General features: G+C 43.9%; 1 protein-coding gene across 2 annotated transcripts in view; it reads right to left on the minus strand.

The window, feature by feature from the left end:
- Window positions 1-7,929: 7,929 nt before the first annotated feature.
- The window catches only part of LOC138657898 (beta-1,4-galactosyltransferase galt-1-like), a 37,590-nt gene continuing 21,583 nt past the window's right edge, over window positions 7,930-23,936 (minus strand). For both annotated transcript variants that reach the window (XM_069745505.1, XM_069745506.1), the window contains one exon: window positions 7,930-9,534. In XM_069745505.1, the coding sequence (XP_069601606.1) occupies window positions 8,257-9,516 (1,260 nt within the window). In that variant the 5' untranslated portion in view covers window positions 9,517-9,534 and the 3' untranslated portion in view covers window positions 7,930-8,256. The remainder of the gene's footprint in view (window positions 9,535-23,936) is intronic.

Consider the following 23,936-nt stretch of genomic DNA (forward strand, 5'->3'; position numbering starts at 1 on the left):
CTTTCACTTTCCTGGACACCTGGTACAGACAGACCACCGGGACTGCCATGGGGACCCCGGCTGCATGTACTTTTGCTAATCTGTACATGGCCGTATTTGAAGAAAATTTCATCTACTCTATTAACAATATATTTTTGAAACATATTAAACTTCTTCTAAGATATGTCAATGATTTGTTCTTGGTATGGGACGACACTGAGGCGGAATTTGATTCTTTTGTCAGCTATCTTAATGGCAATAATACGATGGGGATGTCCTTCACCCATAGATTTGGGGGTCTCCATCTTGATTTCTTAGATGTTATGGTGGAGGTGGTAGATGATAGCATACACACTTCCATATTCCGGAAACCCACCGTGGTAAATTCTATTCTTCATTTTAATAGTTTTCATCCTTACCATACTAAGGGTTCTTTGCCATATAGCCAGCTGTTGAGAACACGGCGAGTAAATAACACGCAAGAAGGCTATGAACAGCAGTCTAAGGAGCTTTGTGGGAGGTTTCGTGACAGAGGTTACCCAGAGGAGCTATTGAGGTCCGCCGTAAAACGGGTTGAGATGTTATCACCGGATAGTAAGGGGAGGCGACCTGATGCTTCCGGACAACGATTTACTTTCTGCTTTCAATACGGCCCATTAGATAGGGAAATAAGAGCCTCTATTCGCACACATTGGCACGTACTGGAGAGAGATAGGGATCTTACAGGGAGGACCATAGGGGGCCCTTTAGTATCTAATAGACGAAGTGCACATATTAGAGATTCGCTAGTACATAATCGGATCACGAAGGAAAGATCTACATGGCTGGAACGTGCCGCACCTTTGGGTAACTACCGCTGTGGCCACTGTCGGTTCTGCCAGTTTCATATGCAGGGTCCAACGGTACATATTGGCCCCATTATGCATCACGTGCGGCACTTCATCTCATGCAAAACGCAGCATGTGGTTTATGTGGTCTTCTGTCCCTGCAGGAGGTTCTACATTGGTAAGACGATCCGCTGCCTATATGTACGCTTCCGTGAACATTTTAAATCTATTGAAACCGGGAAAGGTGTCCCGAGATTAATTGAGCATATAAGAGAAGAACACCAGGGTAACCCAGAGGTGTTCATGTTTGCGGGCCTTGAAAGAGTTAATCTACCGGCGCAGGGTGGTGATCTGCACAAAATCTTACTGAGGCAAGAAACTAAATGGATCATACGGACAAGAGCCACTGGCTCAGCAGGTCTTAAAGAGACACTGTCACCTGAATTTGGAGGGAACAATCTTCAGCCATGGAGGTGGGGTTTTTGGGTTTTTGATTCACCCTTTCCTTACCCGCTGGCTGCATGCTGGCTGCAATATTGGATTGAAGTTCATTCTCTGTCCTCCGTAGTACATGCCTGCACAAGGTAATCTTGCCTTGCGCAGGCGTGTACTATGGAGGACAGAGAATGAACTTCAATCCAATATTGCAGCCAGCATGCAGCCAGCGGGTAAGGAAAGGGTGAATCAAACACCCCAAAACCCCGCCTCCATGGCTGAAAATTGTTCCCTCCAAATTCAGGTGACAGTGTCCCTTTAATGATGGTGTTGACATGTCTGTTTTTTTATAGAACGCTAACGTTGTTTTTGCGTATATTTGCTGTTCTATATTGATCGTCATCCTAGATTGATCCCCATCTTGTACTCTTGTGGTTGTAAGTAATTATTCTGTTTTGTACAGGTTTATTCAGTAAGTATTTGTAAGCCGTATACATATTTCTCAGTCAGGTGAATTCAGGTGTGGATTCCTTTGTATGTCTTGGAATAGAGGACATAATTAGTATTCTGGATAGATTGGTCTATTATAATTGGCTACCGTTCTTATTCTATATTGCTGTGTGTAATAAGGTGCTCTAGCCGTTGTTGTTTTTAACTGTTTTGTTTTTTGTTATTTTACACTGTGCACTGTGGTTGTCTCGGGGGGAGGTGGCGTGGGAGGAGCTGGTTGTTTCTTACCTGCTTATCTAGGTGTCACTTCCTCCTGGACACAGACCCGTGGAAGCGCTTGGTATTAGCGCGAAACGATCGTCGTCGTCTTGCCTGTCGCACTCCTACTTTCACTCCCTCCCGTGAACCGTGAAGATGATTTGCTGCATGTTCTAATAAAGGACGTTTGAATTGCCACTAATTGGTGAGTGCTATTGCGTTTTTTCTATTTTTTTATTTACATGGACACTTTGTTTCACGCAAGCACCGCCTTTCACCTGATCGGACTACCTTTTGTTGGGAAACTCTCCACATTGAGTTTATAATCTCTGCAAAGTCGAGCTGTGCCGCTTACTTTTTTTCTTTTTCTGGTCTGGATATATATATATACAGTGGGGCAAAAAAGTATTTAGTCAGTCAGCAATAGTGCAAGTTCCACCACTTAAAAAGATGAGAGGCGTCTGTAATTTACATCATAGGTAGACCTCAACTATGGGAGACAAACTGAGAAAAAAAAATCCAGAAAATCACATTGTCTGTTTTTTAACATTTTATTTGCATATTATGGTGGAAAATAAGTATTTGGTCAGAAACAAAATTTCATCTCAATACTTTGTAATATATCCTTTGTTGGCAATGACAGAGGTCAAACGTTTTCTGTAAGTCTTCACAAGGTTGCCACACACTGTTGTTGGTATGTTGGCCCATTCCTCCATGCAGATCTCCTCTAGAGCAGTGATGTTTTTGGCTTTTCGCTTGGCAACAAGGACTTTCAACTCCCTCCAAAGGTTTTCTATAGGGTTGAGATCTGGAGACTGGCTAGGCCACTCCAGGACCTTGAAATGCTTCTTACGAAGCCACTCCTTCGTTGCCCTGGCGGTGTGCTTTGGATCATTGTCATGTTGAAAGACCCAGCCACGTTTCATCTTCAATGCCCTTGCTGATGGAAGGAGGTTTGCACTCAAAATCTCACGATACATGGCCCCATTCATTCTTTCATGTACCCGGATCAGTCGTCCTGGCCCCTTTGCAGATAAACAGCCCCAAAGCATGATGTTTCCACCACCATGCTTTACAGTAGGTATGGTGTTTGATGGATGCAACTCAGTATTCTTTTTCCTCCAAACACGACAAATTATGTTTCTACCAAACAGTTCCAGTTTGGTTTCATCAGACCATAGGACATTCTCCCAAAACTCCTCTGGATCATCCAAATGCTCTCTAGCAAACTTCAGACGGGCCCGGACATGTACTGGCTTAAGCAGTGGGACACGTCTGGCACTGCAGGATCTGAGTCCATGGTGGCATAGTGTGTTACTTATGGTAGGCCTTGTTACATTGGTCCCAGCTCTCTGCAGTTCATTCACTAGGTCCCCCCGCGTGGTTCTGGGATTTTTGCTCACCGTTCTTGTGATCATTCTGACCCCACGGGGTGGGATTTTGCGTGGAGCCCCAGATCGAGGGAGATTATCAGTGGTCTTGTATGTCTTCTATTTTCTAATTATTGCTCCCACTGTTGATTTCTTCACTCAAAGCTGGTTGGCTATTGCAGATTCAGTCTTCCCAGCCTGGTGCAGGGCTACAATTTTGTTTCTGGTGTCCTTTGACAGCTCTTTGGTCTTCACCATAGTGGAGTTTGGAGTCAGACTGTTTGAGGGTGTGCACAGGTGTCTTTTTATACTGATGATAAGTTTAAACAGGTGCCATTACTACAGGTAATGAGTGGAGGAAAGAGGAGATCCTTAAAGAAGAAGTTACAGGTCTGTGAGAGCCAGAAATCTTGATTGTTTGTTTCTGACCAAATACTTATTTTCCACCATAATATGAAAAAAAAATGATAAAAAAACAGACAATGTGATTTTCTGGATTTTTTTTTCTCAGTTTGTCTCCCATAGTTGAGGTCTACCTATGATGTAAATTACAGACGCCTCTCATCTTTTTAAGTGGTGGAACTTGCACTATTGCTGACTGACTAAATACTTTTTTGCCCCACTGTATATGTATGCATATATACAGTACAGACCAAAGTTTGGACATACCTTCTCATTTAAAGATTTTTTTGTATTTTCATGACTATGAAAATTGTACATTCACACTGAAGGCATCAAAACTATGAATTAACACATGTGGAATTATTACCTTAACAAAAAAAGTATGAAGCAACAGAAAAGATGTCTTATATTCTAGGTTCTTCAAAGTAGCCACCTTTTGCTTTGATGACTGCTTTGCACACTCTTGGCATTCTGTTGATGAGCTTCAAGAGGTAGTCACCGGAAACAGTTTTCACTTCACAGCTGTGCCCTGTCAGGTTTAGTAAGTGGGATTTCTTGCCCTATAAATGGAGTTGAGACCATCAGTTGTGTTGTGCAGAAGTCTGGTGGATACACAGCTGATAGTACTACTGAATAGACTGTTAGAATTTGTATTATGGCAAGAAAAAAGCAGCTAAGTAAAGAAAAACGAGTGGCCATCGTTACTTTAAAAAATGAAGGTCAGTCAGTTCGAAAAATTGGGAAAACTTTGAAAGTGTCCCCAAGCGCAGTGGCAAAAACCATCAAGCGCTACAAAGAAACTGGCTCACACGAGGACCGCCCCAGGAAAGGAAGACCAAGAGTCACCTCTGCTTCTGAGGATAAGTTTATCCGAGTCACCAGCCTCAGAAATCGCAGGATAACAGCAGCTCAGATTAGAGACCAGGTCAATGCCACACAGAGTTCTAGCAGCAGACACATCTCTACAAGAACTGTTAAGAGGAGACAGCAGGTCTTCATGGTAAAATAGCTGCTAGGAAACCACTGCTAAGGACAGGCAACAAGCAGAAGAGACTTGTTTGGGCTAAAGAACACAAGGAATGGAAATTAGACCAGTGGAAATCAGTGCTTTGGTCTGATGAGTCCAAATTTGAGATATTTGGTCTTTGTGCGATGCAGAAAAGGTGAATGCCAAGAGTGTGCAAAGCAGTCAAAGCAAAAAGTGGCTACTTTGAAGAACCTAAAATATAAGACATAATTTCAGTTGTTTCATACTTTTTTGTTAAGTATATAATTCCACATGTGTTAATCCATAGTTTTGATGCCTTCACTGTGAATGTACAATTTTCATAGTCATGAAAATACAGAAAAATCTTTAAATGAGAAAGTGTGTCTAAATTTTTGGTCTGTACTGTGTGTATATATATATATATATATATATATACATATATGCAGATGGAATGTAGCGTATGTTAAAGAAGCACTCCCATCCAAGTTTTTATCCCCTCAATATATTGTAGTCATATTATATAGCACTGTGTGCTTACAATTGCTCATTTTGCCTTCCTACCCAGTTAATTCTTCTCTTTTCCATTCGGTTTAAGACATCACATGACTAAAAGGAATCTGTCACACACACCCCCCCCCGATGTATATGACCTCTTAATATGGGCATACAGGTAATAGAACTGTTAAACTAGTCCTACGTGTATGCCTAATAATAATGATCTTGTTGTGGAGTTGGTTCAGGAGTTGACAAGGGGAATGCTTTCTGCAGGGACAAGAGACTTCCCGTTTCTACACAGAGCAGAGAAAAGAGAATAATTAGCTGGGTAGAAGGGGAAAATGAGCAATTGTAAGTACACAGTGTTAAATATCATGATGGTTGCAATATATTAAAAGGCTAAAAACTTTAATGGGAGGAGTGATTCTTTAATATATTCACCTAGCACTGCTTTCTCTGGTGGTGTCCAGCGCCATTCTTCTTTGCTTCTCACTGATGTCACTGCAAACTGTTTCTGAAGTGACTTTTACAAAGTAAGTCTAATGAGGGTCCATGGGCTTACATTGTGAAAAACTTCTGGCTTATACCAAAAAGCAGAGAAGAATGGCACTATACATCAGAGAGCACAGCAGTAGGAAATTGTATTATATGCACATATACACACATTTAAAGGGAACCTGTCACCCCGAAAATCGCGGGTGAGGTAAGCCCACCGGCATCAGGGGCTTATCTGCAGCATTCTGTAATGCTGTAGATAAGCCCCCGATGTTACCTGAAAAAGGAGAAAAAGACGTTAGATTATACTCACCCAGGGGCGGTTCCGCTGCTGGTCAGGTCGGATGGGCGTCTCCGGTCCGCTGCGGCGCCTCCCATCTTCATTACAAGACGTCCTCTTCTGATCTTCAGCCACGGCTCCGGCGCAGGCGTACTTTGCTCTGCCCTGTTGAGGGCAGGCAAAGTACTGCAGTGCGCAGGCGCCAGGCCTCTGACCTTTCTGGCGCCTGCACACTGCAGTACTATCCTCTGCCCTCAAGAGGGCAGAGCAAAGTACGCCTGCGCCAGAGCCGTGGCTGAAGATCAGAAGAGGACGTCTTGTAATGAAGATGGGAGGCGCCGCATCGGACCGGAGACGCCTATCCGACCTGACCAGCAGCGGGACCGCCCCTGGGTGAGTATAATAAAACGTCTTTTTCTCCTCTTTAAGGTAACATCGGGGGCTTATCTACAGCATTACAGAATGCTGCAGATAAGCCCCTGATGCCGGTGGGCTTACCTCACCCGCGATTTTCGGGGTGACAGGTTCCCTTTAATATATAAAAATAAAGTGGCAGTGCTTCTTTAGTTTGACTCTTCCATTCTTGAACATCATAATTGAATGAAAACATGAATCCATTATTCCAGAAGATTCTTAAATAGTTACCGTCATTTAGCAACCTTTACATACTACAGAGCCAGTCTAACAACCTAAGTAATATTTAATGACAATTCCTTTAAGAGAAAAATATCCTTCTTTCTCCACTTATGACATACACTTCTCCCTGCCCTGCGCTTCCTAGAAAAAAAAAATGCTAGAAATTCAATTTTGATCAAAACAAGATGGAATGCCAACTCAATTAGGCATCAAATTAGAGTGGCCTATTGAAAGCCAAGTCATATAAAACTACAGGTAATCTTTAAGGACAACGTCTATTCATTTTTTGTCAAAAGGCATGTCCGTACACTGCTAAAATGGAATGGACTGTGTCAGTATGTGTAGGTGCATACTCCTGTCAACACCCAGTCGTTAATTTATTGAAAAAAGTTATAAAAGGAGTAACAGAAGAAAAACACAATGAAGAATTGTAATCGCATATGCTTCAAAATTGTTAGATCGTGAATGTAGGTGGATAATGATAAGAATAGTAATAGGTTCTTTTCACTTACAGTCTTAAAGGGAACGTGTCACCCCGTTTTTTCAGATTGAGATATAAATACTGTTAAATAGGGCCTGCGCTGTGCGTTACTATAGTGTATGTAGTGTACCCCGATTCCCCACCTATGCTGCGCAATACATTACCAAAGTCGCCGTTTTCGCCTGTCAATCAGGCTGGTCAGGTCAGGTGGGCATGGTGACATCGCTCTTTTCTTCCCCAGCTTTCCGTTGGTTGCGTAGTGGTGTGCGCATGTCGCAGTGACGAATCCACTGTGCGCACGTGAAGAAGCAGCGCGCGATCTGTGCTATTACCCCCTGTCATCGGTGGGGGCGGCCATCTTCCTGGGGCCGCGCGTGCGCAGATGGAGTGCTCTGCTGCACGGGGCTTCAGGAAAATGGCCGCGGGATGCTGCGCGTGCGCAGAAGAGATCACGGTGGCCATTTTCCTGAAGCCCCGTGCAGCAGAGCACTCCATCTGCGCACGCGCGGCCCCAGGAAGATGGCCGCCCCCACCGATGACAGGGGGTAATAGCGCAGATCGCGCGCTGCTTCTTCACGTGCGCACAGTGGAATCGTCACTGCGACATGCGCACACCACTACGCCACCAACGGAAAGCTGGGGAAGAAAAGAGCGATGTCACCACGCCCACCTGACCAGACCAGCCTGATTGACAGGCGAAAACGGCGACTTTGGTAATGTATTGCGCAGCATAGGTGGGGAATCGGGGTACACTACATACACTATAGTAACGCACAGCGCAGGCCCTATTTAACAGTATTTTTATCTCAATCTGAAAAAACGGGGTGACAGGTTCCCTTTAAGTCTTACACCATAAAAACCCAAAATGTTATACAATGCAAAATGTTACAAAAAGTAATATTTTGGACTAGCTACACAAGAGGAGTAAAATAAAGAGTAATGCTACAATAACCTGTAAATGCTTTATTCAAAGATGCTGAGCAGAAGATTAATGAGCTTGTAAAATCTACTCTGAATTGTAGTCATCATGTTTAATCTTTAGTTTTGAAGAGATACTGAACTTTTAATACAAACCATTTGGCATAAACCAGTTGCAATTTAAAAAAATAAAGAAAATAAAGTCTTTTTTTTTTTCTTTCAAACACTCTCTTATATCTGAGCTAGTGCTGTGGGAAAAGTTTTTGAACAACCTGATCAACTTTAGGTACCAAGGACCTATTGTACCTCAAAATTATGTCATCTTTGATCCAGTCTTTCTTTAGAATCGCCTTGTTTCGTTTTTTCTTACAGTGAAATAGAATAGCAAGTCGTCTTGAAACGTTTGTAGAATTCCCTCTAGTCTTTGCAACGGAGTGGATTAATGTCTGAATTACATTTCGTGGATTAATAATCATTTTCCGTGGCTTGATGGACAGGTTGTCACTATGTTCTCTATAAGAATGTTGAAGAATATTATCTCCAGGGATATTATTCCAAAGGTTGAATTCAGATGCTTGAACTTTTAATGGAAAAGCATGATTTTCAAAACGAAAGACACTTGTATATGGATACTGCTTTTGGAGATTCCTCATTAAAGTTGGCCAGTCCCAATATTTTACTGGAATGATAATCTCATCAATGTCGTTTAGAAGAACATATTCACTTTTAAACATATTTCTGTACATGCAGTCATTTAAAGATGCAATTTGTCCATAGTAGCCAATTTCACTGTCGAGTCCTTTATCATATTTCCATTTTGTGGAGGTTTTCAGATATTTGTCTATTGGCCAGGGTATGACATCTACGACACCTTCTTGAGTGTAATATTTCAAAACTTTTTCCACATTGTCACCACAGCTCGTGTTATAGATGGTGACTCTAGAAGCTCCAAGTAATTTATACATTTCAATAGTTTGGATCACTTGCAAAACGTTATCAAACTTCCCATAAAAGGCAGAAATACAAACAGTAAAATTGGCAGAAAATGACCCTATTGGATCTTTTGAGATCTTAAACATTGGAATTTGGCTTATGTCTTTTGTGCGGTTTGAATAAACAGAGATGTAGTTATAATCACAATCAGGTGGAATTTTACAAAGTAGATTTACTGTCTCAAAAGGGAATCCAAAGCCGTCCCGAACAATATCAATTTCTGCCATAAGATGTACATAGCTAAATTGCTTACAATAAAACACACAGAAGATGTGCTTCACTGTGTGATGGACTATGGCAAGTATTCTTATTAAATTGGATTCCCTGGGATCATAGTATGGAGCGATAATGAAGGTTTTGTTATCCTGTAATGGTATTAAGGGTCCGATGGCAATGTTGGGAACATAACGCTTTTTAGAATCCTTGGGTTGTAGAAGATAGAAGAGCAAGATGAAAATGAGCACCAATAAATTGCATGCAATGAACTTCTGTTTTAATGAGCAGGACATCTTTTCATCATGAGCAGACTGTAAAAAAACAAATGCAAATACATGAAAAATGCAAAAAAGAAAGAAAAAGGTATATTAAAATGGACAAGAGCAACAAAAAAAAAGAAAAACGTAGATCAAGCAACGAGGATATTTCTATTAGCCTCTTTCTGTCCCTTAAGGTTGTTCCCTTTTAGTTATTGTTCAGTCCCAGCTGAAGTTTGTTAAAAAGTAAACCACGGTATTCTCATCTTCCTGGGGTCACCGTCGAGTCTCTGCCGCTGCTCCTGATGTCTGCAGCTCTGACTTCATATCAACAGCACAGCAGACAATCGCTGAGTTCAGAAACTCTTCCAGTGTAAACAGAACGCCACAGTCATAGATCATGGTTTGGTGCTGTGCTGTTGACATGACGTCATCGCAATATCCAATGCCAGACATCAAGATCAGTGGTGGAGACTTGACATTGGACCAGATAAGGTGATTACAAGGCCAATGATTTAAATACACGTTCCTACATGTGAGGTTTCCATCTATCTCCACCCTTCTCTGGCTGGATCAAGCCAGAGCTGTCAATCAAAAGAGAGGAGTGGAGATTGAGGAAAACAAGCATATGGGAAGATATATATGAATGTTTTGCCCGCTATGAAGCACTGAGTGCCTGTACTTGGCTTTCCACAGTCAGTCATTCTGTGCTGACAGAGTCTCTTTAATCTTTAAGATGCTGTAATGAATAGACTGCAGTATCTTATCAGTTTGGCAAAGGAAGTCTTTGTTAGCTTGCTGAGATGCTAAAGGTACCGTTTCACTTAACGATTTACCAACGATCACGACCAGCGATACGACCTGGCCGTGATCGTTGGTAAGTTGTTGTGTGGTCACTGGAGAGCTGTCACACAGACAGCTCTCCAGCGACCAATGATGCCGAAGTCCCCGGGTAACCAGAGTAAACATCGGGTTACTAAGCGCAGGGCCACGCTTAGTAACCCGATGTTTACCCTGGTTACCATTGTAAAAGTAAAAAAAAAAAATACTACATACTCACATTCCTGTCGCGTCCCCCAGCATCAGCTTCCCTGCACTGTGTAAGCGCTGGCCGGAAAGCAGAGCGGTGACGTCACCGCTGTGCTCTGCTTTACGGCTGGCCGGCGCTGACACTGGGGGACGCAGGGAAGCTGACGCTGAGGGACGCAACAGGAATGTAAGTATGTAGTGTTTTTTTTTACTTTTACAATGGTAACCAGGGTAAACATTGGGTTACTAAGCGCGGCCCTGCACTTAGTAACCCGATGTTTACCCTGGTTACCAGTGAAGACATCACTGAATCGGCGTCACACATGCCGATTCAGCGATGTCAGCGGGTGATCCAGCGATGAAACAAAGTCCTGATCATTCCCCAGCGACCAACGATCTCCCAGCAGGGGCCTGATCGTTGGTCGCTGTCACGCATAACGATTTTGTTAACGATATCGTTGCTACGTCACAAAAAGCAACGATATCATTAACAATATCGTTATGTGTGACGGTACCTTTAATCAAGACTAATAATGACCAAAGGCAAGGCCTGTTTTTAGAACACTGATGTACATGATCCCCTTGGGTTACTAATAAATCTATGAAAGGTGTTAAAGTGTTGCTGTTCTTTCAACCAAAACAAGAGTAAAAACATGGTTCTCTTACCCTATCCTCCACAAAAAGTTAAAAAAGGAACTGTCTCAGCACTATAGTACAGAGAATTCCATGTCCTTGCTTCACAGCATGCATACTACCCATTTCCAAGAGTGCATCCTAATTGACAAGCACGCTGTAAATCGCACCAACCCGAAGAATAAAGTTGTCTAATAACTTATCCTGCACGAGAAACTGGATAAAAGAAAAAAAAAGAAAAAATTCTTGACCTACTATTGATTTGTTCATTCTGCCTCCCAAAGATCACAGTAAGGCTCGGAGCACATTTATCCTGTGCTCTACACTGAGCGCTTGCATCGGGGTTTCCATGTAAATCTCTGAAATACATGATTCAGACAGAAGTAACTGTGCTGCCTCAATATAGTGACTGGACCAGTTGGGTATGTCATCTGAATCCCGTCATTCAGAGATTCAAATGGAAACCCCGATGTTAGTGGTCAGAGTAGAGAACAGGCTAACTGTGATCCCCAAACTTTATTTGAAATAGTCCAAACAGAAGCTTCAACTCAATCCACAAAAAAGCAAGTCCCCACTCAAGTCCATCATCTGTTAATAGAAATACAGGGGGCTTCCACGTTACTGGTAGCAAAAAAAAAAAGGGTTCTGGAAAAGCACTACCCAATGTTATAAAATTCTGTGACATACCTGTGGTGTGAATTTGAAAACTGCACCCCTAGATGAATTCATTAAGAGGTGTTGTTTGTAAAAGGATGTTGTTTATTGGGAGGTGGAGGGTTCTCTGCTGTTCTGGCACCTCAAGGTCTTTGCCAATGTGACATGGTACCCTCAAACCATTCCAGCAAAATCTGAACTCCAATATGGCGCTTCTGAGCTTTGCACTGTGCCTCAAAATTAGTTTTTGACGACATACAGTGGGGAGAAAAAGTATTTAGTCAGCCACCAATTGTGCAAGTTCTCCCACTTAAAAAGATGAGAGAGGCCGGTAACTGGCACCACAACTATGAAAGTCAAAATGAGAAAACAAATCCAGAAAATCACCTTGTCTGATTTGGCAAGATTTATTTTGCAAATTATGGTAGAAAATAAGTATTTGATCCTTAACAAAAGTTCATCTCAATATTTTGTTATATATTCTTTGTTGGCAAGGACAGTGGTCAAATGTTTTCTGTAAGTCTTCACGAGGTTGGCACACACTGTTGGTGGTATCTTGGCCCATTCCTGCATGCACATCTCCTCTAGAGCAGTGATGTTTTGGGCCTGTCGCTGGGAAACACGGAATTTCAACTCCCTCCAAAGATTTTCTATGCGGTTGAGATCTTGAGACTGGCTAGGCCACTCCAGAACCTTCATATGCTTCTTACAAAGCCACTCCTTCATTGCCCTAGCAGTGTGCTTGGGATCAAAGACACATCCACATTTCATCTTCAATGCCTTTGCTGACAGAAGGGGGTTTGCACTCAAAATCTCAGGATACATGGCACCATTCATTGTTTCATGTACATGGATCAGTCGTCCTAGTCTCTTTGCAGAGAAACAGCCCCAAAGCATGATGTTGCCACCCCCATGCTTCTCAGTAGGTATGGTGTTCTTTGGATGCAACGCACCATTCTGTCTCCTCCAAACATGACGAGCTTTATTTCCACCAAAAAGTTCTACTTTGGTTTTAACAGACCATATGACATTCTCCCAATACTCTTCTGGATAATCCAAAGGCTCTATAGCAAACTTCAGATGGACCCGGACATGTACTAGCTTAAGCATGGGGACACATCTGGCAATGCAGGATCTGAGTCCCTGGCAGTGCAGTGTGTTACTGATGGTAGCCTTTGTTACGGTGGTCCCAGCTCTATGCAGGTGGTCATTCACTAGGTCCCCCCATGTGGTTCTGGGATTTTTGCTGACTCTTCTTGTGATCATTTTGACCCAACGGGTGAGATCTTGCGTGGAGCCCCAGATGGTCTTCCATTTTTCTTATTATTGCTCCCACAGTTGATTTCATCACACCAAGCTGCTTGCCTATTGCAGATTCAGTCTTCCCAGCCTGGTTCAGGGCTACAATTTTGTTTCTGATGTCCTTCCACAGCTCATTGGTCTTCATCATAGTGGAGTTTGGAGTGTGACTGAGGTTGTGGACAGGTGTCTTTTATACTGATAACAAGTTCAAACAAATGCCATTACTACAGTAATGAGTGGAGGACAGAGGAGGCTCTTAATGAAAAAGTTACAGGTCTGTGAGAGCCAGAAATATTGCATGTTTTTTAGGTGACCAAATACTTATTTTCCACCATATTTTGCAAAATAAATCTTGCCAAATCAGACAAGGTGATTTTCTGGATTTGTTATATCATTTTGACTCTCATAGTTGTGGTCTACCTGTGATGTCAATTACAGGCCTCTCTCATCTTTTTAAGTGAGAGAACTTGCACAATTGGTGGCTGACTAAGTAGGGAAAAAAAGTATTGTCAGTGTACTCAAGAGAAATTGCACAACAAATTTTGAGTCTATTTTCTTTTGCTAGCCTTGTGAAAATGAAAACAAATTGCTGCTAAAACAACATTTTTGTGGGAAAAAATATTTTTGTCATTTTAACAGTTTAACACTGTAAAATTCTATGAAACACCTGTGGGTTAAGCTGCTCACCACATCTAAAATTCCTTGGTTGGTCTAGTTTCCAAAATGGGTCACTTGTGGGGTGTTTTCACTGTTTAGGCAAGTCAGTAAAACGTTACTCCTTCCTTTCTGAGCCTTGTCGTGTGCCCAAACAGTTTTCCCCCCACATACGGTCCATTTTGTCCTGTATCACTGGTTAAAGAGCTTGTCCACTACTGGGACAACCCCTTTTTAAACTAAATGTTCGGCCAAGATAAAAAAAAAATCAAGCCTACACTCACCTCCCCTGCTGACTTTAGCACTCGTACTCCCCGAGGTTGTGATGTGGTGTTGTGACACATGACGCTGGCACCCAATCAGCTCTGGCGTTACTGTCTCTGTCTTACTGAAGATGCATAGGAAGCCAGGGCTGCATCTGCTCCTGGACTGTTGCTTGCTCATTTATTTTCACAGCTCTAACTACGGTATAAATATTAAAAACGTCTGTGAACATGTGGAGGTTCAAAGTGCTCACCACACATGTAGATACAATCCTTGAGGGGTCTAGTTTCCAAAATGCGGTCACTTGTGAGGGGTGGGGTTTACACTGTTTAGGCACATCAGGGGCTCTGAAAATGCTGCAAGGCAACAGCCATCTATTCCAAATAATTTTGCGCTCTAAAATTCAAATGGCCCTCCTTCCCTTCTGAGCCCTGCCGTGTGCTCAAACAATGGTTTCCCAAAACATATGGGGTATCACCGTACTCCTGACAAATTGCATGGTCCATTTTCTTCTGTTAACCTTGTAAAAATGCTAAATTTGGGGCTAAAAACATTTTTGTGGGAAAAGTAAGCTTTTTCCTTCTACAGTGCTTCAATTTCTGTAAAGCACCTGAAGGCTTAATAAACTTCTCGAATGAGGTTTTGAGCACATTGAGGGGTGCAATTTTTAAAATAGTGTCACTTTTGGAAATGTTTTACATATAAGCCCCCCAAAGTCACTTCAATGGGAGAGGTCTTTTTTTGTCCTTTCTCATTCTCGGGTCCTCTACCAGAAGACTGGGAGTTTGAGGGTTCTGTGCAGGATCTTAGTTGTTCCCAGCTTTGTGCTTTTCTGGATAGAGAGTTCAGATGTTGCTCCTGGGATCTGTTGTAGCCATTCTTCCAACTTAGGAGTCACTGCTCCAAGTTCTCCTATCACCACTGGAATCAATGTTGCCTTCACCTTCCACATCTCCAATTCTCCTTTGAGGCCCTGGTATTTCTCCAGCTTATTCCTTCTTTCTGATGTTGCTGTCACTTGGCACTGCCAAACCTATTATCATTGCTGTCTTCTGATCCTTGTCTACAATCACAATGTCTGGTTAGTTAGCCAACACCTGCTTATCCATATGTAATTTGAACTCTCACAGGATTTTAGCCCTTTCATTCTCGACCACTTTTTCTGGGGTCTCCCAACTGGTCTTAGGGGAATGTAGCCCATACGCTGTGCAGATGTTCCTGCATACAATTCTCGCTACTTGGTTGTGGCGTTTGGTATACGCTGTTCCTGCTTGCATTTTGCACCCTACCACTATGTGTTGGACTGTTTCTGAGGTTTCTTTGCATAGTCTGCATCTTGGGTCTTGTCTTGTGTGGTAGATTTTGACTTCTATAGATCTTGAATAGCCAAGAATTTCCATGATTGCTGAGGCAGTAGCATAGATTAGTTTATTAGTTTGAGTTATGGTATTCGTTGGAATGGGTGCATGTCCTCCATTAGCCGTTGATGTCTGGTATTGATTGTAGTTAGCTTATCTAAGATCTTCTGTTTCAGATCAGCTGCAGTGCTCTCTAGCTGCAGGATTGGATCAGGATCTCCAGGGGGTTGCACATGTTGTTCTTCCAGGTCTTCATGTGGGTTAGATCTGCAGTGCAGTTGATCTATCTCAAGTTGTGATAATAGCTTTCTCTTTATGACATTGAAACATTGGGTGACTATGTTTCTCAGTCAGTGGACATGCAGGTCTTGTATCCACCCAGAGTTTCCTCATATGTGTAAGGAGGTGGCGGGGAACCTCAGCTGCCTCCTCTCTCCTTCACACTGGGCCCATGCGGCACCTTAATGGTTCCCTCAAGTTTTATGTGTAATGTTTCTTGTGTAATGTTTTATATGTAATGTTTAATGTACTGTGAATATTATGTGACTACATGTGTATAAAGTTGGTTCAGGGACAGAAGGAGTTAAAAGGGGGCTGGCCACCAGGCTTACAGGAGAAGGATTTCCTGTTTTTAGAGCAGAGCCCTGGCAGGCTTGCCCGAGGCAGGACGTGCTCCACTGCCAGGAGCAGAGGGTACCCCGGTCGAGGGGGACACTAGCTAACATGGACTGTCGGGCAGGGTGGATGGGTCCTGGTGTTAAGGACCGACCCCAAAATGACTACTATGGTTCTTGGCCTGGATGGGAACTGTGGAGACCATGCCGTCTCACAAAGCGGCAGGGACAGAGGAGGAAGCATTGCATTGTTATAGTAAAGTGTTCCCATTGGAACAGAACTGTTGCCTGTGGTGTTTTCCAGCGAGCTCATCCCTAGTGGCTGGAGTACAGGTATGATGGAGGTAACTGGCCGTGCCATAGGACTAGGACCTCATTTGTCTGTTTGTGTGGAAGTGGCTCGGGTGCTCACTGACTGTCTTAGTAAACTCTGCCATGACTGCCACCCCATGCCACCTTGTTACACTTAGCATAGTTGGCAGGATCAAATCAAGAAGCCCTGCAGCTACAGAACTAGTGGAGAAGAGCCCTGAGACTTGTGGACTGATGACAGTCATGAAAGAGTTAAAGATGGCGGCTGATAGTGACTTTAAGATGGCGCCAACTGCTGACAAGGAAACAGCGGTCAGTGGCGCAAAATGGAGAGTGGTGCCGCCTTTCTTGGGCATCATGGAAGGAAATTGGTACCAATAGGAAGAAGGCCACATCCCACTGTGAGTAATGCCCTCCCGAAATGGGTTTGGGCAAAGAAGAAGCTCCAGCCTCCCCAACAAAGTGTGAGGAAATGGGTGGAGCAGCCAGAAGTAACTCCAGCCATCAACGAGTGGAGCCCAGTAGGATGAGTCAGCGTATCAGGGGACAGGATGCCATTGCCGGACAATATGCAAAGACAGAGCATGTCCTTCCGCGGTGGCATCGGACGCCAGGACAGGAAGCGATCTGTGGCCAGTGCAGAGACGGGCCTGTGCTTGGAGGCCTGGTGGTTCCCGGCTCCCACGAGAAGGACATCACTGGATGCAGCAGCAGTGAGAAGGAAACCAACATCTGATGAGACGGCAACTCCAGCCTCTACCCCCTCATCTCCTCCGGCCTTTCCATCTTGGCTGACTGTCACTTCCTCTTCCGGCGCATGTCTGGAGGAGCCCAGGGGTGTGGTCTCTCGAGGAGGTCTGGTGGATTCGGGCAGTCATTCAGGAGAAGAAGCGACAAGAGCACTGCATAGTGAAGGAGTTGCAGCACAACGGCTGGGAGCTATGGCTGGATGGGTGACCAGCGGTGTTGTCCGGCACTTTGACTCCATGGCTGGTTATGGATTTATCCTGTAGACTAGCAGTGGAGAAAAAGTTTACTTGAACTCTGGATCCATTGCTAATAGGGGTCCCCTTCAACTGTGGGACCGTGTCACATTTGTGAAGGACCAAAAACCCAGAGGGGCATTTGTGGTGGCTGTGAAAATGTCCTCCAGTTTGGGGGAAGGATGACCAGGGAGGTCTAGAGTTGTGAGCGGCCATCTGCAACGGTCCCAGCTCCTGCAGCGAGACAGAAGGAAGCGGCGCCTGGACAGAGAGTGGCAGCCTCAGGTGTATCACCAGAGCCGGAAGCTCTGCGAGCCATGGGGCCACCGCTGGAGGGGGCACACAGTAGGAGAAGCAGTGGAGACTCCTTCACCCATACATACATTGCAGTGCAAGGTTCAAATGCGGCCCACTATTCTAACCAACGGCCGTGTATTGACTAATGTGGCCCCTTTAAGAAAGTTGTACCGGTTGCACAGTAGAAAGAATGTGAGTGAAGAGGCTGTTCCATTTTTCTTGAGGGCAAAGAGCCCTATTTTGCACCTGAACTAGGTGTCAGTGGTGACCATCACGGTCACAGTTGAAAGACTTTGTTTTCCCCTCCTCCAAGTCTATTTGCACACGGTTGCGCATCCCCTGCTAGATTACGGGGCTGGAAACCTATGAGGGTTGATTGATATAAATTGTGCTTGTAGCTGCTATAAGGGCTGAACTATTTTAACCTTGAACTTTACCCATTTTTAACCCTGAACTATCCCCTGTTAAAAGCAGTGCACCAAAGTGTCAATGGGCCCGTAATCTAGAAAAAGTAGGGAGGGGGAGAAGCTGAATATGAGGACCCGAGGGGCGAGCCGGATCAGGACTCTGTGGCCATCAGGCCAGTATGTTTGAATGGGTCCCAGGAGCCAAGGGACCAGGGTCAGTCGAACCCACCTTAAGGGGAGCTGGAACTCTTTTGTTTCTAAAGGTTTTACCTCCACCGAGGTCATGTTGGACTCATCGGCAGCGGGTTTAATAAACTGTGTTAGGTTTACAGGAGCTATTATGGTCAGGCATGACCATATTTTAGGAGGGTGGAGTGTAAGGAGGTGACGGGGAACTTCAGTTGCCTCCTCTCTCTCTCCTTCACACTGGGCCCATGCGGCACCTCAATTGTTCCCTCAAGTTTTATGTGTAATGTTTTATGTATTATGTTTTATGTGTAATGTATGGTGAATGTTATGTGGCTACATGTTTATAAAGTTGGTTCAGGGACAGAAGGAGGTAAAAAGGGGGTCGGTCCACCAGGCTTAAAGGAGAAGAATTTCCTGTTCTTAGAGCAGAGCTCGGGCAGGCTTGCCCAAGGCAGGACGTGCTCCACTGCCAGGAGCAGAGGGTGCCCTGTTTGAGGGGGGACACTAGCTAACACGGACTGTCGGGCAGTGTGGACGGGTCCTGATGTTGAGGACCGACCCCAAAAGGACTTTTATGGTTCCTGGCCTGGATAGAAACTGTGGAGACTGTGCCATCTCACAAAGCTGCAGGGACAGTGCAGGAAGCATTGCATTGTTATAGTTAAGTTTTCCCACTGGAAGAGAACTGTGGTGCTCATCCCCAGTGGCTGGAGTACACATATGATGGAGGTACCTGACCATACCACAGGACTAGGACCTCAATTGTCTGTTTGTGTGCAAGGGGCCGGGGTGCTCACTGACTGTGTCTTAGTAAATTCGGCCATGACTACCACCCCTTGCCAACTTGTTCCATATGCTTCATATATCCTCTCTCATTTGGCCTGCTGTTATAGTATCATTTAATCAGATCTAGGTTCTCTTGCCTTGTTCATGTATGGTTTGCTCCAGTAGCCCATTTATCATGAGATTGTCCTGGTTCCTCTGCATCTGATGTGGATATTATTAATCTGGGAGACGTCCAAGCCAGCATGACTCTCTTTGTTCATGACACTTATGTTTATTGAGATAGGCACTATAGTGTTAGTAGTCTTGCCCAACGGTCACTACTGGTATATTATTTCCAACAGGGCCAAGCTAGGATTTGAACCCCCAGTCCCCCACGTTGGTGGTTGTGCACTTTAACCACTACACTATAACAGCCTTTGTATATAATTTTCTTAATTTATTTTTCCACATGGCAGAGCCATGATTTGAACCCCAGGCTCCCATGTCATAGGCTGTGCACGCACTTAACCATTGCACAGGTATATTATATATATATATATATATATATATATATATAATATATATAAAGGTGAATATGTGTATGTGTGTATGTGTGTGTGCGTGTATGTCTGGGATTGGCATCTGCACCGTCGCAGCTACAGCCACAAAATTTTGCACAGTCACACGTCTGGATCCCGAGAGCGTCATAGGCTATGTTGTGAGGTGAAATTTTAACCCCGCGCGTTCCAATTCACCAATCAATTTTGCCCCTATCTACATAATGGGGAAAAAGTGAAAGGAAAAGTGTTGAAGGCGTCGCAGCTACAGCCACAAAATTTTGCACAGTCACACGTCTGGACCCTGAGAGCGTCATAGGCTATGTTGTGAGGTGAAATTTTAACCTCGCGCTTTCCAATTCACCAAACAATTTTGCCCCTATCTACATAATGGGGAAAAGTGAAAGGAAAAGTGTTGGAGGCAAATTGACAGCTGCCAGCTGTGAACAAGGGGGACTTAAAGAATGAGAGCGATGGCGCCAAAGAGTATATACCGTACAGTTGTTAAGGTGGGGCCCCGACATGGGATACTCACCACACACGGGGATATGAACACACACACAAAATGCGCCACACACTACCACATGCTTGAACACATATTACCCTCAGCACACATTTCACCACACATACACCAACCTCGCCACATAAAAGTCAAAACACAAAAGTCACCGCTCAAAACTCGCCACGCGCAAAACTCGCCACATGCAGAAACTAGGCTCACGCAAAACTCGCCATACGTGCAAAACTCACCTCATGGAAAACTCACCACACGCAAAACTTGCACACGTGCAAAAATTGCAACACATGCAAAAGTTGCCTCACACAAAACTTGCACATTCTCAAAAGGCACCACACATAAAACTCGCCACGTGCAAAACTTGCCATGCGCAAAACTTGCTGCACACAACTTGCTACACTAACCTGTGACATGCAACTCGACACACAAAAAGTTGCTACACGCATGTTGCCGCACAAAACTCATCTCACAAAAGTCGCTACATGCATGTCGCCACACGCAACTCAACACACACAACTTGACAAACGAAACTCGCCCTAAAACACACACAAGTCTGGTATTATCCTTCAAAAATAAAAATCTGATTAATAAGCAAACAAACTACAAGAGCAACAAATGTACCATATAGGAAATACGACAGCTGTCAGTCACATGACCTGTCTATTATGTGTATGTGTGAGCTAATATATACTGCTAGGGGGAGGGCTTCCTGTTGGCTCTGGATTTATCAGGCTGCCAATTTAGCTTACAAATACTGAGGTAAAAATACTGAGCAAATAACATGTGAACGAGGTCTAATACAGGAGGAGATGTGTTGTGAGTTCTGTTTTTGGGCTCCCTCTGGTGGTTACTGATGGTACTGGGTGACTTGTCTTTCCTGGGTTTCTGGGTTCCACCTGTTCCATCAGCATATGGGAGTTTCCTATTTAACCTGGCTTTGCTGGCATTTCCTCGCCGGTTATCAATGTATCCAGTGTGTCTTGTTTCCTCTGCTCCCTGCTCCTAGAACTTTCTGGACAAGCTAAGTTTGGATTTTCCTGTTTTGTGTTTTGCTTAATTTGGTTTTTAGTCCAGCCTGCAGATATGTGATTCTCTGCTGCTGGTTGCTCTAGTGGGCTGAAATTGCTTTTCATGTACCATGAGTTGGCACATGAGTTCAAGTAATTTCAGGATGGTTTTTTGAAGGGTTTTTCGCTGACCGCGCAGTTCACTTTTGTATCCTCTGCTATCTAGCTTTAGCGGGCCTCATTTTGCTGAAACTGTTTTCATACTACGTATGTGCTTTCCTCTCATTTCACCGTCATTATATGTGGGGGCTGCTATTTGCTGTGGGGTATTTCTCTGGAGGCAAGAGAGGTCTGTGTTTCTTCTGATAGGGGAAGTTAGATCTTCGGCTGGAGCAAGACGTCTAGGATCATCGTAGGCACGTTCCCCGGCTACTTTTATTTGTGTGTTAGGTTTAGGGTCGCGGTCAGCTCAGGTTCCATCGCCCTAGAGCTTGTTTGTATCTGTGCTTGTCATTTTTGTGATCCCCTGCCATTGGGATCATGACAGTATAACCGGCCCACAAAGTGTTAATTGTATTGGCTGAAGTAGGAGGATAAGTAGTCTGAGGAAGTTTTTTTTTTTTTTTTTTTTTCTTCCCCTTTCCCTCAGAGTTTGCTGCCTAGCCTTATTGCAGCCTGGCTACTTCCTCCTCCTCTTAATCTTTGAATGGCTCTGATCTCAGCTGTTTATCATGGACGTCCAGAGTTTGGCTTCCAGCCTGAATAATCTTGCCGCTAAGGTTCAAGATATACAGGATTTTGTTGTACATGCTCCTATGTCTGAACCTAGAATTCCTGTCCCAGAGTTTTTTTCTGGAGATAGATCTCGTTTTCTGAATTTTAGGAACAATTGCAAGTTGTTTCTTTCTTTGAAATCTCGCTCCTCTGGAGACCCTGCTCAGCAAGTCAAGATAATTATATCTTTCCTGCGGGGTGACCCTCAGGATTGGGCATTTGCATTGGCACCAGGGGACCCTGCGTTGCTTAATGCGGATGCGTTTTTTCTGGCATTGGGTTTGCTCTATGAGGAACCTAACCAAGAGATTCAGGCTGAAAAAGCTTTGTTGGCCCTCTCTCAGGGGCAAGATGAAGCAGAAATTTATTGTCAAAAATTTCGGAAGTGGTCGGTACTTACTCAGTGGAATGAGTGCGCTCTGGCTGCAAAGTTTAGAGATGGCCTTTCTGAGGCCATTAAAGATGTTATGGTGGGGTTCCCTGCGCCTGCTGGTCTGAATGAGTCTATGACTATGGCTGTTCAGATTGATCGGCGTTTACGGGAGCGCAAACCTGTGCATCATTTGGCGGTGTCGTCTGAACCGTCACCTGAAATAATGCAATGTGATAGAATTCAGTCCAGAAGTGAACGGCAAAAGTATAGGCGGAAAAAAGGGTTGTGCTTTTATTGTGGTGATTCAGCTCATGTTATATCAGCATGCTCTAAACGCACAAAAAAGGTTGATAAGTCTGTTGCCATTAGTACTTTACAGTCTAAGTTCATTCTGTCTGTGACTCTGATTTGTTCATTATCATCCATTTCCGTCGATGCCTATGTGGATTCAGGCGCTGCCCTGAGTCTTATGGATTGGTCATTTGCCAATCGCTGTGGGTTTAGTTTGGAGCCTCTGGAAGTCCCTATTCCTTTGAAGGGAATTGACTCTACACCTTTGGCTATGAATAAACCTCAGTACTGGACACAAGTGACCATGCGTATGACTCCCGTTCATCAGGAGGTGATTCGCTTCCTGGTACTGTATAATTTGCATGATGTTCTAGTACTTGGTCTGCCATGGTTACAAACTCATAATCCAGTCCTTGACTGGAAATCAATGTCTGTGTTAAGCTGGGGTTGTCAGGGGGTTCATGATGATGCACCTCCGATTTCTATCGCTTCATCTACTCCTTCTGAGATTCCTGTGTTTTTGTCTGACTATCGGGATGTTTTTGAGGAGCCTAAGCTCAGTTCGCTTCCTCCTCACAGGGATTGCGATTGTGCTATAAATTTAATTCCAGGCAGTAAATTTCCTAAAGGTCGTTTGTTCAATCTGTCAGTGCCAGAGCATACTGCTATGCGGGATTATGTTAAGGAGTCCTTGGAAAAGGGACATATCCGTCCATCTTCGTCTCCTTTGGGAGCAGGTTTTTTTTTCGTGGCCAAAAAAGATGGTTCCTTGAGGCCTTGTATAGATTATCGTCTTTTGAATAAGATTACCGTAAAATATCAGTATCCTTTGCCATTGTTGACTGATTTGTTTGCTCGCATTAAGGGGGCTAAATGGTTCACTAAGATTGATTTTCGGGGTGCGTATAATCTTATACGAATAAAGCAAGGTGATGAGTGGAAAACCGCATTTAATACGCCTGAGGGCCATTTTGAGTATTTGGTAATGCCTTTTGGACTTTCTAATGCTCCTTCAGTCTTCCAGTCCTTTATGCACGATATTTTCCGTGAATATCTGGATAAATTTATGATTGTGTATTTGGATGATATTTTGGTTTTTTCTGATGACTGGGAGTCTCATGTTCAGCAGGTCAGGAAGGTGTTTCAGGTCCTGCGGGCCAATTCCTTGTTTGTAAAAGGCTCAAAGTGTCTCTTTGGAGTCCAGAAGATTTCTTTCTTGGGGTATATTTTTTCCCCTTCTACTATTGAGATGGATCCCGTCAAGGTTCAGGCTATTTGTGACTGGACGCAGCCTACATCTCTTAAGAGTCTACAGAAGTTCTTGGGTTTTGCTAATTTCTATCGTCGTTTTATAACTAATTTTTCTAGTGTTGTTAAGCCTTTGACGGATTTGACTAGGAAGGGTGCTGATGTTGTTAATTGGTCTCCTGCGGCTGTGGAGGCCTTTCAGGAACTTAAGCGCCGGTTTTCTTCTGC

The sequence above is a fragment of the Ranitomeya imitator genome, chromosome 1 (assembly GCF_032444005.1).
Source record: "Ranitomeya imitator isolate aRanImi1 chromosome 1, aRanImi1.pri, whole genome shotgun sequence".
NCBI lineage: Eukaryota > Metazoa > Chordata > Amphibia > Anura > Dendrobatidae > Ranitomeya > Ranitomeya imitator.